General features: G+C 37.8%; 1 protein-coding gene across 3 annotated transcripts in view; it reads left to right on the top strand.

Moving 5' to 3' along the window:
- necab2 (N-terminal EF-hand calcium binding protein 2) overlaps nt 1-22,171 on the top strand; it is a 133,041-nt gene that overhangs the window by 75,763 nt on the left and 35,107 nt on the right. For all 3 annotated transcript variants that reach the window (XM_052151825.1, XM_052151824.1, XM_052151823.1), the window contains exon 6: nt 21,475-21,611. In XM_052151825.1, coding sequence (XP_052007785.1) covers nt 21,475-21,611 — 137 coding nt within the window. The remainder of the gene's footprint in view (nt 1-21,474; nt 21,612-22,171) is intronic.

Here is a 22,171-nt window from a genome sequence, read left to right as displayed (position 1 = left end):
TGATGCCTGTTTGAGGGCAAATAATCAAATAGTCCAGGCAAAAATCAATGAGATGTTTGCCACAGGTAATGGTACTGATAAGTGTTACTGTTCCTCTCCATTACTTACAATCTAGCACTGTGTTCTTTAGAGAAGGTTAAATGCTGATGCTAATTATTAATGTAAATGTGATATTTTCATACAGCCCATGAAATATTCATGTGCTTGCTCACCAGGCATCAATTTGCACTGTAGCTTATGTGCATTTTTATTGGTGTGATTATGTGTAGGAACACTAAAATTGTAACCACTTTGAAATTTTAATTAAATTATTATTATTTCCCAGCCTGAAGCGGCTTGTGTAGTGACAGATTTATATTTTTAAAGTGTCATGTGCCTTTTGTCATGTGGATTTTTTATGGTTTCTGATAGGATCAAATGCTTAAACTGTGCCATGTTGGTTAGATCGGAGATGTAGGTTGGGCTGATATCTTTTATAGACTGATCTCTGTGATATATCAAATGGCAATTCGATACCAGTAAGTTAATATCCACATATGCCATTGTAAAGCAATTATGGGAAAAGAGGAGGCGAGAACCGGCTTGACAATATAAATAATAGTTTAATGAAAAACTTAAACCAAAAGACACAAACACACACATATACAGCTGCCTGTAAATGCTCTCTCTCTCTCTCTCGCACCACTGTCCGAAGTCGGCTTTTATCCCTCTCGGAGGCTTGATAAGCCTGATAAGGGACCAGGTGTGTAGAATCACGACCCGGCCCCGCCCTGTCACAGTCATCATCACTTTGACTATAAGGTTTGAATTTAAAAACTGGAATTTAAAAAGGGTTTAAAATGTTGATTACTGGAACCATATGATTACCATGACATATGGGTCCATTAACAGTTTTCGAATATCTGCATTCTTCCAAGATTTGGGACAGAACTATGCAGTTTGCTATAAAATATTAAATTTGTTTAAGATTACTAAAAGAATCGTAAATGAAATCATTAATGAACCTAAATAATTTAGGTAAATCAGAATCATAACCAGAATCATTAAATTCCTTATGATTCCCATTCCAACTATTCAGTGCAAGTTGTGCAGTATTTCTGAAGGGAACACTGTAAAGGATACCTTTTTCTGTTTCCTTCTCTCAGCCTCACTTGTCATCAATTCTTTCAACTGCTATCGCTGACATCCCACTGAACAAATGAGCTCAATATAAGAGAACTTGTGTCATAAAATGAGGACAGCTTTCTCCTTCTGCCTCAGCAGAAGCAGAAAACCTTCATGTTTCATCAGATCAAGAGAGCAAGGGAGCAAGATTAGAGCCACCGATTGAGACAAGAAAACCTGTTCCCACTGTCAGCAAACTCATCATATATCTTCTCACAACTGCTTTGTCGTTCACAGATCATCTTGATGTTACACGTTTGATGCTTGTCCTCTGCGTGCTCATGAGTGAACAGAACAAGTCTAAAGCACGGTTTATTTACAATGGTCAACACAGTATTTTCAGAGATGTACAAAAGATACATTTTTGGAAACATCAGCTTTGCTACAGATCAGTAATAGATCACCTTACTGATTGGGTAGGCATGTGCCGACAGATGTCTAGATCAGTGTTTCATAATCTTGGTCCTGGGAGCCCATGCACTTTTTGGTCTCCCTTATCCAGCACATCTTTAATTAACTAAACTGGACTGGGTGTGTCATAAAAGGATGACTTTCAAAATGTGCATTTCTATGGGTCCCCAGGACCAGGATTAAGAAACAATGGTCTATATTTGTTCAACCCTTGTGTTGTGTTCGATTGTGTAAAAAATTACCGGCCCACTAAGATTGTTAATAAATCTCTCATATTGCATATATTATCCAAAGATGTTGTATTAGATCTTTTTGTCAACTTTTTTTTTTGTAATTATGGCAGGTTGTGTACATTTTTTTTTTTAATCATTCATTAATCTGTCCTTATGGGGGGGCACTCCCGCAGAAACAAATTAATACAAATAATAATAATTAAGTAATAAATGAATAACCACTTGCTACATCTAAACAAATATGTGTCATTTTAAAGAACTTTACAATGTTTATAGCTGATCCAATTATTAAATAATGTTTTTTTCTAATGTTCTAATTTGCTAATTTGATGACAAATTAGAACTGTTTTGTTTTCTCAATTAGTAAAATGTAATGAGAAAATGTGTTAAAGTTTTGCAGGCCAAACTGCAGTTAGTATTAGTGTATGAAATTTCTTAACGAAAACAGTGTACGAAAACACTTATATGTAGTTCACCCAAAAATAAAAATGATCTCATCATTTACTAACCCCTTTGCCATCCCGGATGTGTATGACTTTCTTTCATAAGCAGAACACAAATTAAGATTTTTAGAAGAATGTCTCTGCTCTTTTGGTCCATACAATGCAAGTGAATGGGTGACAAAATTGTATAGCTCCAAAAATCACATAGGTCAACATAAAAGTAATCCATATGACTCCAGTGGTTAAATCCATGTCATCTGAAGCGATTTGATTGGTGTGAGTGAGAAACAGATCCTTCTCAGTGAATCTCCACTTTAACTTTCACATTCTTATTGTGTTTATGGTGATTCGCATTCTTCATGCATACGCCCCCTACTGGGCAGGAAGAATAATTTATAGTAAAACTGGACTTAAATATTGACCTGTTTTTCACTCTCACCTATCATATCACTTCAGAAGATATTAATTTAACCACTGGAATCTTATGGATTAATTTTATGCTGCCTTTACATGCTTTTCGGTGTGAAATTGCAAAATGTTGGCACCCATTCACATGCATTGTATGCATTGTATGTGTCACAAACGCCGGTGAAGATTCCTCAATCGGCAACCTGAGGTCTCCCAAGCCTGAATATTAAAATTGGACTACATTTCCCAGTGCCCGCATACCTGGACTGATTACGACACACCTGTTCCACATTACTCATTTAACATATCAAACTATTTAAGCCCTGTGTGTTTGTTCACTCATTGTGAAGTCTTGTTTTCCCCGGCTGCATTTCTGAGGGTTATTCATTACCTGTGTTATCCTACCCATGTTTTGACCTTGCCTTGGATTTCCTCTTTACGATCGTTTGCTGCCTGCCTATTATTGACTTTGCCAGGACTATTTCTATTGCTGTTTCCTGCCTGATCCAAACCCCTGCCTGTTTACCTCGTTTCTGCTCTGCCTTTGATATTGTTGATTATTCGACCCTTGCCTGTCTGTACTCTGAACTTGCTGTGTTAAATAAGCTGCAAATAGATCCCTCTCAACCTGAGTCCTCGTTACATTATGACCTACAGAGCTGAAATATTCTTCTGAAAATCTTCATTTGTGTTCTGCAGAAGACAGAAAGTCATACACATCTAGGATGGCATGATTGTGAGTAAATGATGAGATAATTTTCATTTTTGGGTAAACTATTCCTTTAATGTGTCTGTATTTTGTAGTGTAATCTAGTCATTTCCAATGGCCGGTCACTTTAGACCAGGAACACCACAGGAGTAACAAAGTGAAATATAATCAATACAATTTTATGAAAATGATCTAAATAAAAAATTGTGTTCATATGCCCTGTGTAAACAAAGTCAAATTTTATTCCAAGTGGATGAGATAAACTACAGTTTTTTAGAAGAAGAAAAAAAATAGGTCAGTTTAAATCAGTTTAATTTGGTTAAAACCATGAACACTCACAAGCCTGGTTTCTTCATCCTAAAGTCATATCAGTAGCCCCCCCTGTTATCAGACACTTTTGCTTGTGGGATAAATTAATCCTGGCTGACTGTGAATAGTACATTTCTACGATGGTATTGGTAAATTAAAGGTATACTTAGTCAGTTTTTGTTCACCTTGTCTTGGACTTACACTGACACCTAAGGGTGTGAATGCAGCCTCATTCAGACTCAAAAGTTTTCAGTTATAGATGGCATTGTAGAAATTCACTATTCACAGCCAGCCAGGATTAATTAAATCCCTGAGTGAAAGTGTCCAAAAACAATAACAGTTACTGAGATTAAGCGAGTAATATTCGGCTGGTCATGTGACCCTCTCTGTGTAGAATAAAACAGCTTTTATAAGGTTACTGATATGACTGAAGTCCTCATGTGAGTGCTCATGATTTTAGACATTGTTTTCAAAATTACAATTCATTTCTTTAGTAGTAAAAAATAAATTAGGAAAAAATTATTGAGTTGCACCTTTAAAACATTTGCTTTTGCATGATTTGCTTTTTGCATCCACTCCAGGTGTCAGTATGAATGAATGAATGAAAAATACACTTATATTGCGCTTTTCTGACACTACACTCAAAGAGCTTTACATTGTGAAAATCCAGAATAAATCCAGGACAACTTCCATACCAGCCAGCACAACAAAAACATAAAAACATGAAAAAAGAGTGCTGTAATTCTTCAACATTTCACTAACATTTATTTTTAACAATGCAAAACAGACTGCTGTAATTCTTTAACTTTTCACTAACATTTATTTTTAACAATGCAAAACAGCACTAAACAATACCAAATCTAAGTAAGTGTCACACTTACCAAATTCCCATTATAGAAAATCTCACCCCCCAAAATTCTGTCCCAAAAATAATTGGAGATGATAGGAACAAGAGAAAAGCAAGAATTCATTAAGCATATTTAATCTGTCCATTGCCTGTCTTGCACAATCAATTTTAATGAGCTCCTCTCATTAGCTTCTTCTGAGTTCAGCCACTTGGCTCCAAACATTCACATATTGTGCTTCTTGTTAATGCTTCAAATAGAGAAAGCTGTCATGTTTATTATGTTGGTTCCTGTTTTTCATGTCTTTTATTATGAAAAGTTTAGTTCCTGTTTCCGTAGTCATGTGATGTCCTGTTTTTCCTCCATGTTCATGTGTTTTGTTTTCATAGGTTTATTGTCTTATTAACTTGTTATCAGTTATATTATGTTATTGGTTCATGTTTCATTGTCTTGTTATATTGTTTTCAGTCTTGTATTTTCATTGGTGGTCTTGTTAACTTGTTACTCATGTCAGATTTTTTTAAAGCCCTTATGTTTGCCTTTGTCTTTGTCGAGTATTGTTGATGTAATATCGTTTCATGGTTTTGGTTTTCGTGTCTAGTCAAGTCAAGTCAAGCCTAGTCTAGTTTTATGTCAAGTCTAGTTTTATGTCTAGTCAAGTCTTTTGTTCATGTTTTTAGTCAATAAATAAATAAAATTGCACTTGGGTTCTTCACATCATCGTCATCATCTCTTTGTTCAGCAACATTACAAAAGCTCACACTTCCTTTCAATTCCTTTATTCCATTTGGTTTTTAACAGTGTTAACAGTAATGCACACAGGTTTAACGGCCACTTAATGCAGTGTATCTTCTCCTAATGCAGTGTTTCTCATCTTTTCTCCCCACTTGATGGTTGTGTATTTCAGTTCTGTTTGTGCACTTCAGCTTTATTCTTTGTATGTCTTTCAGCTTCTTTAAGATTGGGATGTGTTACGATGGTCAACTTGTTCAACAACCCATTGATTGATTCTTGAGGTCAATTAGTGTATCTAGATTTTTTTTCTTATATTTATTTTTTTAGTTTTTGTGTTCTAAAGGGTTAGTTCACTTAAAAATGTAAATGTTCTCAACATTTACTCACCCTTCTTCTGCAGAACACAAATGAAGATTTTATAAAGAATATCTCATCTCTTTAGGTCCATACAATGGCGGTCAGTGCTTTTGAAGCTTTTTTTAATAAATTTTTTTAGCATCCCACCACAAGAGTAGAATTTTTTGGGCATTTTTCAAGTTAAAAAATAATACATAAAAATAATACTTTTAAAAATGTGCCTGAAGACACTTTCTGTTTAATATTCTGTTCCATTTCTTTAAGACCAATTAGTCAACTAATCAACTCAGTAACTTGTCAAATTTGAAAATACTCTCACCAGCCACTTTATTATGTACACCTGTACATCTACTTATTCATGCAATCTTATCAGCCAGTCATGTGGTCAGGAGACCAAGGCAGATCTGGTAGATGAGCAGGAGACCTGGAGCAAGGGAAGTGGTTCCAGGAAGGGAGTGGGGTCTTGAGGTTTGGGAGGTGGATCCAGGAAGGGAGCAGGGTCTGGTGGTTTGAAAGGTGGCTCCAGGAAGGGAACGGTATCCGGTGGTTTGGGAGGTGGCTAAAGGAAGGGATCGGGGTCGGCGGCCTGGGAGGATCAGGAGACCAGGACAGAACTGGCAGAGGTTCAGGAGACCAGGACAGAACTGGAAGAGGTTCAGGAGACCAGGACGGAACTGTCAGAGGTTCAGGAGACCAGGACGGAACTAGCAGAGGTTCAGGAGACCAGGACGGAACTGGCAGAGGTTCAGGAGACCAGGATGGAACTGCAAGAGGGTCAGGAGACCAGGACGGAACTGGCAGAGGGTCAGGAGGCGAAAGGTAGGGACCACGAGGGAAAAGCTGCAGGTATGGAGGTTCAGGAGATGGAGCTGCAGGAAGCAAGGGCTCAGGGGGTGGAGCCACAGGAGGCTCAGCAGATGGAGATGGATTGGGCAGAACCGCTGGAGAATCAGGAATTTGATTCTCAAGGGATGGAGCTGGAAGTAGTGCAGGCAAAGCCACTGGAGGCTCGAGGGGTGGAGCCATGGCTGGAGGATCAGGAATTTGAGTCTCAGGAGGTGGAGCTGAGGGAGGAGGAGTCTCAGACAGAACAGATGGAGCCGCTAGAGGAGGAGTCTCATACGGAGCCACTAGAGGAGGAGTCTCAGAAGAGGCTACAAGGAGTACACTGGTTGCACTAGGAGATCCTTTGCAATGCCTCCCACAACAGTGGAATAGGAGGAAATGCATACAGTTGGTAGTTCGGCCACTGGTGAGATAGCACATCCTGCCCTAACGAACTGAATGTCTCTCTCCTCGCAAACCACAAGCGACAATGGGTGGTCACCTCTAATGCAAAAAACACAATTTTCCCGGATGCAGAATATCCATTGATAGGACATCTGCTACCTGATTGCTTGAACTGCCCTCAGTTATGCTAGTCGGGGAAGAGACCAGGTGAGAATCTTGTGAGTGAGATGCAAGGACTTGAGAGACTTCATGCCACCTTGATGGTTCAGGTGGAACACCATCAAGGTGTTCTTGGAAAAGTGAGCACATGACGGCCTGCCAGAACTGGCAAGAATTATTGCATGGGATATCCCAGTTTTTCCATTATGTCAATTTATGAACACAATGGTGGGAAACAACTATCAACCAATAAACGATGTTTGATGGTGGTTCAACCAGAAACTGTTGTTTCACCACTTGAGAGGCCTGAGGTGGAGCAAGCGAAGTGGAATCACGGAAGTGGTGGCAGTCAGCATCCCCATAAGCTGTAGTAATAATCTATGGCAGCATCGTTCCCAGCCAGAAATGAGCAAGGAGCTGCAGAATATTGTCTGCCCAAGGATGTGATAGAGTGGCAGAGATTACATAAGAGTCCATAGTCATCCCAATGTAATTAATCGATTGCACCGGAATCAGGCAAATCTTTTTATCGTATATAGCGAGACCCAGTTTCTGCACATGCTCTAAAAGCAGTCTGGTGTTGTGGACAACTTCATGCCTTGTGGGGGCACAAAGCAGCCAGTCATCCAAATAAGGAAGGATCTGCATTTCTCTGGACCATAGAGGATATAGAGCTGCACCAATGCACCTCGTGAAAACACGAGAGGCCAGAGACAGACCGAATGGTAGGTCCTTGAATTGGTAAGCTTTCTTTGCTGAGGTACAATTGGAACATGAAAGTATGTGTCTTTCAAGTCGATGCTTGTAAACCAATCCTCCCTCGTAACAGCCCAAAAACGTCGGCTGCACATAACATTCGAAAAGACAGAGTTTTCAGGAACAAGTTTAGATGCCTTAAATCGAGAACTGTCTTTTTTCAAAACTAGAAAATAAGTTGAATAAAATCCCTCCATTTGAACGAGCGAATTAACCTTTTCTTTGGCTCCCATCTCCAACAGAGAATGAATTTCCTGAGAGAGAGCCACTGAATAAACTGCATCCCTGACCACTGTAGTGACAATCCTCGAGAACTTGGGGGGCCGGTGTCGAAAGTGTAAAGCATACCCTCTGCTTAAGGTTGTCAAAACCCAAGGATCTACTGTTGTGCTCCTCCAGAATTGTAGGTGTTGCATTGAAAAACGATCGGCCGCCAGCCCAAGCACCACAGGCTTTATGGGTGTGACTTTTAGTTGCAGTGGGGGGGTACTGGCATGGTCCCTCTGGCAACTGCTGATGATGAGGTTGAAAACCTCAAACATCGTCAGCAGCACGGGGCCTCTGAGTCTGTGGAGTAGGATGCTGATGGAAGCGTTGGTCCGAGTGGCCTCAGACAATTTCACTCTCTTTTCCAGCAGTTCTGGAACGTTAGGCCTAAAGAGGTGGCCAGGAACGATTGGGAGGTTCCTCAGAGTCTTCTTACAATTCTCAGGCAGTTTCATGTGAGCAAGCCACACTTGGTGGCAGACTGTCAGAATTGTGGCGGTAAGAGTGGCTAGTTTGCGGGTCACATGGCCCATAGTCGGAAGACCTGTCTGCAGGAACTGAGAAACTAAGGGGTCAATGTTTCCTGACTCCAATATACTGGTGGTAGTGTGGAGTAATTCACAGATTATATTTTCAGTGTAGGTTATATAGGCAGCAAATTTGTACGCCTTTTTCAGCAGCAAGTCTGTACGACAACATTGGCCACTGGGGTATTGCATATTGCCCTGTAGGGCCTCGTCACTTGACACCACCAGGGCTGCGACAGGCTGCTGTATTTCTGGAATGCGATCCACTCCGATGGAATCTGCTTCAGCCATAGATACTAGCGTTAAAGCAGTCTTTGATTGCCGCTTATGCGCACTAGACCCCGTGAGGGTGTTAGAAAATTCAGACAAAAAATCTTTGCACAGTGGCATAGCATAGGCAGTCACTGCTAAGGACTGTCTAAAAAAGACATTGGACTGGGCTGGTTGGGCAGGTGACTTGTTCAGCCCTAGACGAGCAACCACCATCTGAAGTACAGCCAAAGTGTCATCCGAAGAGGACTGAGTCTGTTCTGATGACTGAACTGAATCCCCACTAGAACCCCCACAGCTGAAAGACCAAAATGAACATCCTGGCACCCGGTTTGCACAGTAACATCCACAGCATCCATGTGATCATGAAAAAAAGAGTCAGAATCACTGGTAGAGAGCACGTCCAATTCAGTATGATGTTATAGAAAAGGGGAGTCAAGAGGCTCTTCCCCAATTTCTTTATTTGAACTATCCTCATAATCTGTGTTATAGTTAATTGGAGCAGCAGGCACCACAGGCTGAAGTCATTGAAGGAGACGTTTTAGCTCTGACATCTCAGAAGAAAGGACAGCAACTGTCTTAGAAACATTGTGCCCATCTAAGAAAAAAAGGCAAATTCACAGAGCGATCGTATGGAGAATTCACTTTCTGAGTCTGTGTCGTGGGTGGTAACTGACTCCCCGAGTTTCACCGTTGAACTAGGGTCTAACCCAGCTAGATGGAACCACCTCTCCGACATAGGCAAAAGACTACAGTGCAAGCATGGGTCTGTGATAGCCTCTCTCAAATGTTGAATTCCCAAACAAGGCAGACAGACATTATGGCTGTCGTCAAGGAGAAGAATATTGGGACACCGCTTACACGTCAGTTGCAGTCTGTTGGCAATAGAACCATGAGCCATGATCACTTTGTTAAAAACACCCCCGGATAGAACCTAAAGGCTAAGGCGAGCAGATCGCTAAATAGCCCGGGGGGAGATACTGTGATGAACAAAACAGTAATACAATTCCTCCGGATAGAACCAGAAGGAAGTTCAGCAAGGAATGCTCATGGAAAAACGTAAAAAATTATATATCTACACTCTGATAAGTGGCCACCAAATTGCACCGAGGAGCACAGCATATCACAAAAATCTGAATAGAGATTTAGATAATAGATAAAAATGTAGTGGGGAAGCGCAAACTTATCAGTGTGGTAAACACTAGCCACCGGATAGCACCGAGAAGTATGAAGTGTTACCGACAGATCGTGAAAATATATCCAATGAAAAACAAAACTCACCAAACATTTACAAAATAATCCAATCTGGATCAAATTTTTAAAAATATATTTTATGGTTCCATCTGCCTCTGTGTATCTCATAGCAATGTAATGACATTGACATTGCAGGAACAAAATGAGCGGAAATTTAGGAGTAGTGGCAAACGCCAATGGATCATGACACAGTTGCCTTGAATTGTTAAAGATCAGTTGCATGGAACTGTTTCATAGTCTAATCATTGTTAATCGTCATCTGTAGTACCAAGATTCTCTATTTCCTGTCCTCTCTCTTCTGTCCTCTCTAATAAATATGGCAAAAAGCCAAAAGAAAAAATACATATTCTGACAAATGTAAATCTTTGTAACCAATGTTGAACCATTGTGTTATAACTACATGAATTCTAGTTGATTGTTTAATGTTTATGTTCATGTCCCACTTTAAATAACATAAAAGAAAATCTACATATTAATAAAATAACTGAATATATGTAATTATTGTATGTATAGAAAATTAACATTAACCATTGTTTACTTATGTTAACTAATGATGTTAACTAATGTTAACAAATGGAACCTTATTGCAAAGTGTTTCCAAAACCTCTTCCATGTTAGTAGTAGTAGTAGTAGTAGTAGTCCTTTATTGTCACATAGTAAACCAGTGAAATTGGCCATCGACCTGTTAATCTAAGTTTTAATCCTAGCCAGACACAGCAGGCTGTGAGCAACAGGACCTTTTGAAGGTCGCTTGGTATCTATTTCTATGGCTTCATACCCAATAGTCCCATCCACAGTGAAATCTTATTTGTACAAAATCCATCTCTACACAGCTGTGTATTATGCTGCCTTCATGTGCTATTGGAATTATCATAAATATGAGTTTCCCAATTCAGAAGATGAACATGAATGACCCCTCAAGTCGTAATTACGACTGGCAAATGCTGATATAATTTTGATACCCGAGTTCCCCAGTTGGTAGGAGATGTAAACTATCAACATGGTGGAGGAAATGACAGTTTCTGTTGAGAAAGACAGGTTTTATAAATTTTTCAGCTAATTGTTAGCACTTGCCATTTTGGTCATATACATTTATGTAAATAAGCAACATTTTTATGCATTTTGTACATTTTCACACTGTGAAAATTGCTTGTATCTGACCAATATTCCATTATCGTCAGCAAGCTGAGTGATATGTATTATGTGTGACTGTTGTCAAAATAAGAATTCCTGAAAAATTTGTATGAATGAACCTGACTTTTACCATTTACCATTTCAGAAGTGGGAGGTAGGATAATTCCAATAGTATGTGAAGACAGCATTAAACATCATATATGTCCTGATTGGATTAGTTAGTTGTCCAAGATACATTTGTAACTACACCTGGTTAGGACATGGTGCTACCCCTAAGATTGCACTCCTTTTTACACAGCTATCACCATGAAGAAAGCAAAGTAGAAGAAATTAATATAATTTATACAATGATACTAGTAAAGAAATGACCTGTTTTTTGTACCATGAATTTCTTTTTTTTTTTTTCTTCAGGTTTCGACCAACAATTTTAATTTAGGTGCAATGCTGATCATGTAAACAGTTACCAGATTCCTGCCTCCCTTGAAATTAAGCTCCACTATTTCCATCTTGAACACTTTCCTGTATCTATGGTGTGAAGCCTTCACAGCAGTGTGCAATATTTGAGTGCTACCAAAGAACAGCATCTCAGATGTAGATGCTCAAAAGTTCGGTTCAGTTATAAAAATGCATTTAGAGTGGCACCAGCGGTACATTTTGCCAGAAGTTGAATAAGAAGCTAATTAAACTACTGTGAACTTGCCTACAAACAGACACATACAGGACTTCCTGTAGAGTTTATAATGTCAAAATAAAAGCGTGATGGTTTAAAAAGTGCACGATTTAAATATGTTACTGTTGTAATTAAAATTAAAAGTCAATCATATTAATAACAATTTATTATTATTATTATTATTATCATTAGTAAATTATATATAATTTACAATTTATAGCAATATTTAAGTTGAATGGGTTCCAAAAAATAACTATGTGAATGAAAAGTGGACTGATGTCTTACAACTAAATTGAACAAAAAAGAGATCTGAATCCTTTATAGTCCAGAGACAAGTTGAAAATTATTATTCTACTGGAATTATTTTCTACTGAAGACTTGAAGACTGGAATTACTGTTCATTTCGCTGCTACATTATCCAGTATACTAGTTAACAATAAAGTGTTTCTTAATAAGCTTTACATTTATATTGATATAATGTGTAGTTAGAGGTTTTTGTTTCTTTACATATTAAAGAGTACACCCGATTAGTTCCACACAATAATGTAAAAATATTCTACACTGATTATGCAAAAAAAAAACAACACTGGTATCGGCTTGGGATCGGTATCAGCTGATACTGAGATTTCTGATATCGGAATCGGATCATGCATCAAAAAAGTCGTATCAGTGCATCCCTATTTCAAAGGAATGTAAAGCCGTCTGTCATTCTTTACTGTCCTAAGACTCATCTCTCTACTGTTAGTTTGTGAATCGCACACCTGCCTAGTCATAAATAAGTGCTGCCACAGCGCTTGTCTTCATTTGTTCATTAAACTGCTGAGGCTCCTTCTATAAATCTCTCTGCTGCTGCATTTTTATGATGTACTATAGGCCGCTGTCAGAGCTGTTTGTCTCTGGCCATGTTTTATGGCTCATTGTGATGGCTAAAAAATCATGAACTCTATTACCTCAATCTTACCCAGCTTTTCATTAAGCTTCATTGCTGGTGTAAATTACTGCTTGTGTGAAGAATGGTGTCAGTAAGATATGTTGGCCCTGCTTCATCTGCAAACCATGTTTTGTGCAGTTCAACTACTATGTGAAGTTCACATGGCAGTAGAATATGGTTCTTAGTCCTGTTTTAGAGTGTTAAATACAGTTCAATTTCACACACAGTCCGAGAATGTGCACTTTCTGTAACTAGTGTTTCCTGCAATGCTTTCCAGAAGCAGTGCTCTGCCACTACTGAATCCGCAGCAAAATAAATAATTTTGTTGAGTTGTGATTTTTCCAGTAGAGATCACATACAGTGAGATAAAAGGACAGTGTATTGTAAAAATTTATATATTTTTTAAATTGCCTTTTTATTAAGTTTTTAATTGTTCTTCTGGCCAATGCATCACATCTGGCTGTTTTTTCAGTACCTCTCTCAGCGACACTGTGTCAAATAAAACAATTATTGTATTACAGCACTTTTCTTTTTACTGCCTCCTTAGGATGAATAGGTTCTATTGTACTCTATATGCTCCTTCACAGCCCGCACTCAAATGCTATATGCTTGCGCTTTAGTTAGTCTTTACAGTCATGAAAAGCCACCAAAGCAGTCTCACACTTCAAACTAGAGCTCATTGGCTTTAAAAGGGAGAGACGTTAGTGAACGAGAAATATAAGTCAGTGTATGGAGGTGAACGAGAATGATACGTTCAAAAAGACAGATTTATTTACGAACAAAACATCACTGCATGCAGTGTAGAAAGCCTACAGCTTACTGGAGCTTGCAAGTGCTGCGTTGCGTAAATAATATTAATGGACCATGTGAAATTCCAGCAGTGACACTCATAATTTAGCAGCATCTAAATTAATGCACATAGGGGAAACACTGCATTTAAGAGACAGTTCAGTTATGAGTGACAAGCACATAAGAGCATTCTATAACCAAACTGACTGCCTTAAACTTAGTTTACGCAACAGCAGATTACGCTTGTCAGTTCTGTTTTAGAGTACTAATGGTTAATTTTACAAGCAAGTCAGTATAAAGCAAAAGTGAGAATAAAAAAGTCTTGACTTTGGTTATTTGTACAATCAGACAGAATTCAAGCTGGTACTGTAAGTTGTTGTATGAACATGACAATTTGAAAGACACATGTTAGTAAATTCCATTGTCAATTCCAAACACAGACTATATATAAATTGGGCTTCAATGAGAAATGTTAGCCCCTGCTTCATCTGCAGGCCATATTTACTTCCTGCATGTTTGGTCCTACCCCCTCTTCATCAGTTTACTATGGATTTAATGGCAGTCACCTGCATCATTTCATCTCATGGATTGTGTTGACAAAAAAGACAAGATAGCTGAAAGAATGGTGATGATGGTTTGTTTAGAATGGATGGTAAAGCCTCATTACCATCATGGCTCTTAGAGGTGGGCATAATTGAAACAGCTGGAGTACCTGATTTTCTGACTGCTGTCTCAATCGATGTGGTTATGAAACGCTCCCACCATGACAAAGATCCACGGATCTGTGTTTGCGTATCATCTAAACTAAAGTCTGTCAATGTTACAGAGTCCTGTCTTTGTGTTGATAGTTCCTTGGCATCAAGCTGCCTGATTAAAATTGCCTTGAAAACATGGTAAGAGGCGATTATAATTAGAGCTCATGTTCATTATATGCTGATGGTGGCTACAGTGCAAGAACATTATTGTTCTCAGATGCCTCCCACTGCCTGTGGGGTGTGAATCAAAATTTGCACTTTCAAGTTCACTGGTTGTTGTTATGCATTCTCTAATATAAACTAGAATTAACTTATTTGTACAAGTTCCCTGAGTTCCTCATAAGCCAGCTTGAAGCTCAACCTCTGGAGATGCCTTCTGGAATCTAAATGTCAAACCAATAAAGGTCAAACCCACAGAGGATTTGATTGACATTTAGTTAGTGCTTAGGTTTAATAAGGTTTGCTTAACGTGATGATAGTGAATATAGATCTATATTAGGGGAATTGTATGGTCTGCACGAGAGAGAGTATTTGACCATGAAGATTTTTGTTGAGTGTCTCTGCTAATTCAGCCTATGTTCTTCTCATTGCAAAATTTTATTGCTGATTGCTCTTTCTGCTGTCATGACTAAATGAACTGAATTTAAGTAGCTAACAATTACAGAAAGATGCTGATGTATTAATCTTGAGCTACAATTCAACCGAAAAAGTTTGCTCATTCATGATTGCTCACACTCATTTCTGCTTTACATAGGCTTAAAAGAGAGCCATTCTGTAACTTTTGAAAGGTGAAATGGATTTCTCCCAATCAATGCATGCATGCATTCAGACACATTCAGGAATATTTTTGCTTGGTTAAATACAAGGGAGCTGTTAGGGAGAACAATATGCTATGGAATTTGGGCTGCAGAGAGGTCAAAGGAACATAGCTGATTGCGTGACTATGCCTCTCCATAAAGGATACATTCTCTTACTTTCACAGCTGCAATGTCACACTTTATATGTGCTTAAAGGATGGAATCCTCACTGTAAGACTGTCATTGGATTCTGGGTTAAATTGTTCTCTCTGGGGGAGTAAAAAAAAACAGATAAAAACCTTCCAAAAGCTTCTATCTCTGAGCCAAAAAATTGACTCTGGTTCAGAAATTGTGAATGCTAGAGGTGGAAATCAGCAGGGATCTGACGATACAATGTGGGGGAATAGCTTACCTTGGTTCCAACATGTTTATTGTTGATTCCTTGATTTATCATTACAAAAAATCCCAAATGAAACAAGTTATAGACTTATGTTCTTAGTTTGGTCTGAGTTTTGCGTTTTGGTCGATTAGAATTGATTGAGTGTTTTTTTTTTCTCTCCAATTTGGAATGCCGACCACGAGGAGGTTACCCCATTTGACTCTACCCTCCCTAGCAACCAGGCCAATTTGGTTGCTTTGGAAACCTGGCTGGAGTCACTCAGCAACCCCTGGATTCAAACTTGTGACTCTTGACTTAACTCGCTAAGCTACCCAGGCACCCGATTGAGTGTTTGTTGACTTTATGCTGTAGTATGTTTCTTCTTCTCACACTTTGCTCCAAGTGATGCAATTTTGTGCTTTTTCCTATAAATATTAATGTGAATAATGTATCTAAACATGGCGAGTCTTGGCAGTTAGGTAAAAGTCATTGATGCACCTACAGCACACAGCTGAAAAAGTCTTTATCTTTGTTTTATTGGCCAACCCATTTCCCACACACATACACACTCACAGACAATAATGGAGGCACAGCTCAATCATCACTCTCCTACAATAGGAAGTCTGTGTACTCATCTCTTCATTTTCTACAAGCTTGGTATTTAATCCTGGTTTTAGTCTCTGCATCTTTGATATCCATGACCATGAATGTATGTGTCCCTGGTTGAAAAACTGCATTATGCCATGACTTCTGTTTTCAGTCTTGGCTAATGCGATTGTGATTGAATCTCTTCCCTCAATCCCCAAAAGCTTGATCTAACTAGGCTGAGCCACAGATTTAGACTGTAGGTGGGAGAGAACCTTTGCCTGACTCTGTTGTGCTCTGTAATCTTGGAGGGGGTGTTCTTTTCAAGCTGTTTACCCTTTTGGCTCATCTAGAGAACTGTTTAACCCCTCTTTTCATTTGGCGCTGTGAGAACAAGAAGCCTCGAATGTAAAGTGTAGTTGATAACCCAGAGGAAAATTTTACTGCTCAGAATTGTTCTTTTTTAACAGTAAGGAGAGTTCTTAGTTAAGCTTTTTTTATGTATGTACTTTATCACAGATATTTCTCTTAAAATGCTGACATAGTTCAGATAATTTGGTCTTGGAAGAATCTGATGAGAAATTTTTGAGTTCACATTAAATCCTCTGACTTTTAATGGCACACTATGGTATCTTGGCAAATGTGAGCACTAGAGACATTATTGATTATCTACAATTATTATACTTTCTATTCTACACAGGCAGCGATAACGTCGACTAATAGTTTCAGCCCTACATCTAGAAGAGACTCATATAAGATTACTGGGGCCTTTTTCTCAAGAAAAAGATCTGAGAAGCTGGAAAGTCTCAAATACCTTTCTCTTTAATCTCGTTGACTAGGAGAAAAAAATTTATTATATTAATGAGGTCTCATTTGTGATTTTTCTTTCTTACATGAATGTTCAGACTTTTTGATCAGAAAAAGGTAGCGGCTTGTGCTGAGAAAAAAAAAGATTTAATAAAATATCATTTAATATATTGGATTCCTGAGATGAGCAGATGCTTATTGGTTGTATAATTATTGAACACATTATCTGTTTATCAGCCAGGCTCATCAACAAATACAGTGGTGTGAAGATCTTTTTATAATAAATATGCTAGCTTAACTCTAAGCTCTCATCTCTTTTATCCTAGACATTACAGCTCTGTTCAGACATGAGCCAATTAATCGTAACCTAGCAACAGCAGTCAATATGTTTCTTAGCAACATCATTTTATGATATACAAAATTGCATTTAAAGAGGCTGGGATAAACCACTCAAATTACATGTCCCAATGTCATGTGGTATTTTATTCCAGGCTACCTTACTTCATCATGGGCTGTTTAATGACTATTATTGTGTATTAAGTATGATATAGGGCTTTCTTTACACTAGGTTCCAACTAAAAATAATTCAGCTGTTCATATATTAAAGGACTATTCCAGGTTTAACACAAGTTAAGCTTAATTAACAGCATTTGTGGCATAATTGTTTAGCCAAAAAAATTATTTGGACTCATCCCTCTTTTAAAATAAATAAATATAGAAATCTGGGTTACAGTGAGGCTGTAACTATTGACACAAAATGTAAACAATATGCATGTTAACATGATTTTAGTGTGATAAAATCTCCTACTAACCTTTTCTGTGTAAAGTTATAGCCAATTTTACAACTTTGTTGCCTTGACGATGTCAACAAACCCTAAAACGACTGTTTTAACAGAAGAATTAATGTATGTTCTTTTATAAAATTATAAGCTTCACATTTCTGTGTTTAAACCCCCCAAAAACATTGGCCACATTCACTTCCATTGTAAGTGCTTTACTGAAACCCAGATTTTTGCTCTTTAAAAGAAAAGGAGGAAGGAGTCAAAATGTATTTTTGTGGTAATCAATATTATTCCACAAATGCTCTCGATTGAGTTTAACATGAAGAATATTTCTTTAAGAGTCAATACTATGTGCCCCCAAAACCTGCTTGTCTGCATTTGCTATTCTAATTATATTTAATGTTTGCTCTACAAAGGACACCTTCTTTTTTATACTAAAAGTGACATATATTCACATGGGAAAATCTCCAATTATGAGGCGATAATCCCACACAATGAGGCAGTTTACCTCCTTAATATTACCCTTCAGGCAGATGGTGTTTTTTTCATTATGGACTGTCTTGTATTTTCTGTTGTTTATTTTATGAGAGCCTGTCTTTGTGCATCAGACATGCTTTCCCCAATCATTTTGGTCACAGGTGTCTCACAATACTTGTCCAGTATGACACTCATTGTTATTCAGTAATTCACCTTATCAGTCACACTTTCAATAGTGCCTAGAGCATATTTTACAGAAGGGTGACAGACCATTTGTATTTGTTTTTGGGGTATATCTGTGGCTGTAGCCATAATATGAAAGAATTAATGTTTCATGATACTGGATTTTAAATCCATATCCTTATGCACCCCTGCAGTTTGTCCACCAAATCTTTACTGTTGCCTCATGCATGGACTTGTCCTGAGAATTCAAACATGTTTAGGCTTTGAAAGAAAAGTAAAAGTTTGTATCTATAGTTTTGCAGAGGTCATTTGCATTGCTCCTTGATTTACACATAACATTTTTTATTTTTTCATAAACATTTGTATTAGCTTTAAACTGAATTGTTTAAATTCTTAAAAATAACGAATTGCAGAAATAATTTATTACATACATATAGATCTGCCATAGAATGGCACCAAATGAAATTACAGTAACAGTCTCCTTGGAGCAACCGGAGGTTAAGTGCCTTGCTCTTAAAGGACAAGTTCACTCATAAATGAAAATTCTTTCATCATTTACTCATCCTTACGTTGATCCAAACCCATATACCTTTCTTTCTTCAATGGAACACAAAAGGATTTAATTCATTTTCATTGTATGGAAAAAAGATCTTTGACCATTAGGTTACACCACTCCCGATTTTATCCCTTCTCTCAATCTCCTTTATTAAGCCTGTGATGGACCATCATACTGTCATCTTGTGTCTGCATAGCATTGCAGCATATTTATGAGATGCCTTAGAGAGGCCAGCATTGCAGTCCAATTTTACTTTCCAGTCAATGCTGCCGCTCCATTTAGATATTTAATCGAGATCAGTTGTAAGGACCAGGGCTGGTTAAAATGCTGACCATAACAACCTTTCTGCATGTCAGTGCATAATTTCAGTCTCTTGTCTTGGCATCGCCTCTGGTCAATGTCTAAGGAAGTGAGAGACTAGATTTTCAGTCTATTCTATGATGTCAATAATTTGGGTCTTGGCTGCAATTCAAGAATGTAAGATGAATGTCAGTTATGTCAGAAATTCCAGACAATGAGTGGTCTTGGAAGAATAACTGCAGATTTTGGTATCTTGGCACAAACAAAATAAGTATCTTTAAAAATCAAGAGTGGACAAGGCGCTTGTTCTTTACAAAGTATTTGACAAATTCCATGTATTTATATAACATGTACAGTGTACAAATGGAATACATAGACTATCAATTAATTGACAACAAAACCCTTCATCAGCCAACTAACAAGAACAATTGCATCTATGTGAACTTCTGCAGTTAATACAGGATGGACTTCAAAGACATTAGTCAATAATCTTACAGTTCATACAAAATCTTTTTTAAACACTGTTCCTTAACACTTTCTTAGTTTTATTATTTTAAACCATGACTTTAACTATACATAATAATATTTACATTATATTCATGATGTTAGATAGAGGGGGAACTGGTCCCCACAGTGAGTCTGTTTTCTCGCAAGGTTATTTTTCTTCATTAATCAACATCTTATGGAGTTTTGTGTTCCTTGCCACAGTCGCTTTCGGCTTGCTCACTGGGGTTTAATTACTTATTGTGTATCTTAATGCCTGATCTTCTGTAAAGCTGCTTTGAAACAATGTGTGCTGATGTTTATTTATGTATTTGGCTCATTTGAAAAAAATGGACTATGGAATAATGGAACAAATGGAAATGGACTAAAAATAGGCAAAGGCTATTAAGTGTAAATAGCAACAAAAAGCTACCTGCTGAGTGCAAATAGCGTTAGATGAGAATACACAGAATCACTGCCTTGACACCCTACATCAACCCCTACACCTAAACCTAACCCTAACCCTAAACTAACTGCCAAGAATTTACCTTGGTTTTACTACAGTAACCATAGTATCATGGTATTTTGAAGTAAAATCATACTAACCAAAAAATTAAACATGGTTACTATATTAACACCATATTACTGTAGCACCATGGTTGTTTTTACCCAGATCAAACCTTTCTGTCAACTCCCCAACTGTCACCATGACCAAATCACTGCGAGGAAATCAACATTTATATACATTTGTATTTATTATTATAAAAAGTATTAAAGGAAATATTAAGTATGACAAAAGGGAGAATCGAACATGGATTGTCAGAATGAAAAAAGCACATCCACACCGTCTTTACACAATACACCATTCCAGCCACACTAGGGGTGTGGTTTGTCTTTAATTTCTTTGTTTCCACCAGACTATTTCAGTGTAAAGAGCTGCACAGTGTGGCAGATGCTATTTACACCTAGTGCAAATAGTCACTCTGTTAAAAATATTGATGGCTAATTTTGCACTCAGTGGCATATTCAATTTATAGTCCAATAAAATGCTCTCTTGAATGGGAATACCCCTACCGCTAATATACCACCTATTTCTTACTAGCTATAGCAAGTAGAACATCATGGAACATAATTTTCTATCTTTTTTAAAGGAAAGAGTCCTTTGGAATGTCCCTCCTCAACTTCAGATTTCTATAGGAAATGCGTCAACACAGGAAAGAAATTTGAACTCGTCAAGTCATTTCATGGGATTTTTAAAGTTCAGCACTAAAGATATCTGAGGGCAATGGTCTTTACACCTTCACAGTCTAGTTCTTCCAATACAACCCCCTTGTGTAACATTATGCTCGCAGGCCCTGAGTGGTTGGGAAAGTGGTCAAAATGTCACCAGATCAATGTGTGTTGGCTCCTCTTATGTCCAATACTATTACAAGTTTTCAGAATTTAACTTGCCATTCTTCCCAAAGGTTTTACCAACATTGGCTGCATCTTGTTTTTCTATTTCCTTTGAGCTCAAACCATATTCATTCTCAGGCAGTTTGTTGATGAATGTTTATTTAACCCTGGGACCCTCTGAGCATTTGCACCTCTGGAACATTTGTTTTGCTTTAAGGTGGTTAGCTGGAGTAAAGTTCACTGGAGGATAGATTAAACAGGGCTTCATCAAATATGCATGTGTAAGATTCTCTGCAAAGGGCTGATGTGCTTTATCTGTCTTCTCTTCCTTAATCTTCTCTTCTTTGTTGCTCTATGTCTCTCATTTATTGCAGGTGTATGAACGTGGAACTAATGTTGAGCAATTTGTGACCCGCTTCCTGTTGAAGGAATCAGCCAATCAGATCCATTCTCTATTGAGCTCTGTAGAGAGTGCTGTGGATGCTATTGATGAGCAACATACATCAGTGGGGTGAGAATAGATCTAGTGCATATTGTCAAACCATTTTCTCATGATTATTTAAACATAATTTTTTCTGTCTTTCCAAAGAGTTTCAGAGCATTTCCTAAGATGAACAAAAGTATGTATACATTATTGATGTGTACAATAACATACAGTATTTTCAAAATCGAATAGTCGGTGGGTTGCCTAAATGACTAGTCGACTAATCCGTCTTAATGAAGCCCTGTATGATAGGGCTAGTTACGTGTGTTCACCTAACCTCAATTAGATGCTATTTCTTATGGGTTGCGTTCACACTGGATGTGTTGTGTTCAAAATCAGCAATCCAGTCATTCATTGCATTTCTTATATTGCAATGAATGAAACAGAACACAGGTCTCTAACTAAATTCATCTTAAATATGCAACATTCAAGGCACAAGGCACTAAAATGTTCACTAATAAACTTGTCAGTTGTTTGAACAGTCAGTCATCATTCCCCATCAACCACCATGTCCATCAGGGCATGCATATGTTTATAAAATTAATATTTATTACTTTTTTATTTGGTTGATGCTTTTTGATTCAAGT

This window comes from Xyrauchen texanus, chromosome 21 (assembly GCF_025860055.1).
Source record: "Xyrauchen texanus isolate HMW12.3.18 chromosome 21, RBS_HiC_50CHRs, whole genome shotgun sequence".
Classification (NCBI taxonomy): domain Eukaryota; kingdom Metazoa; phylum Chordata; class Actinopteri; order Cypriniformes; family Catostomidae; genus Xyrauchen; species Xyrauchen texanus.
Note: the sequence above shows the minus strand (reverse complement) of the source record. Positions and strands in the feature narration are given on the sequence as shown.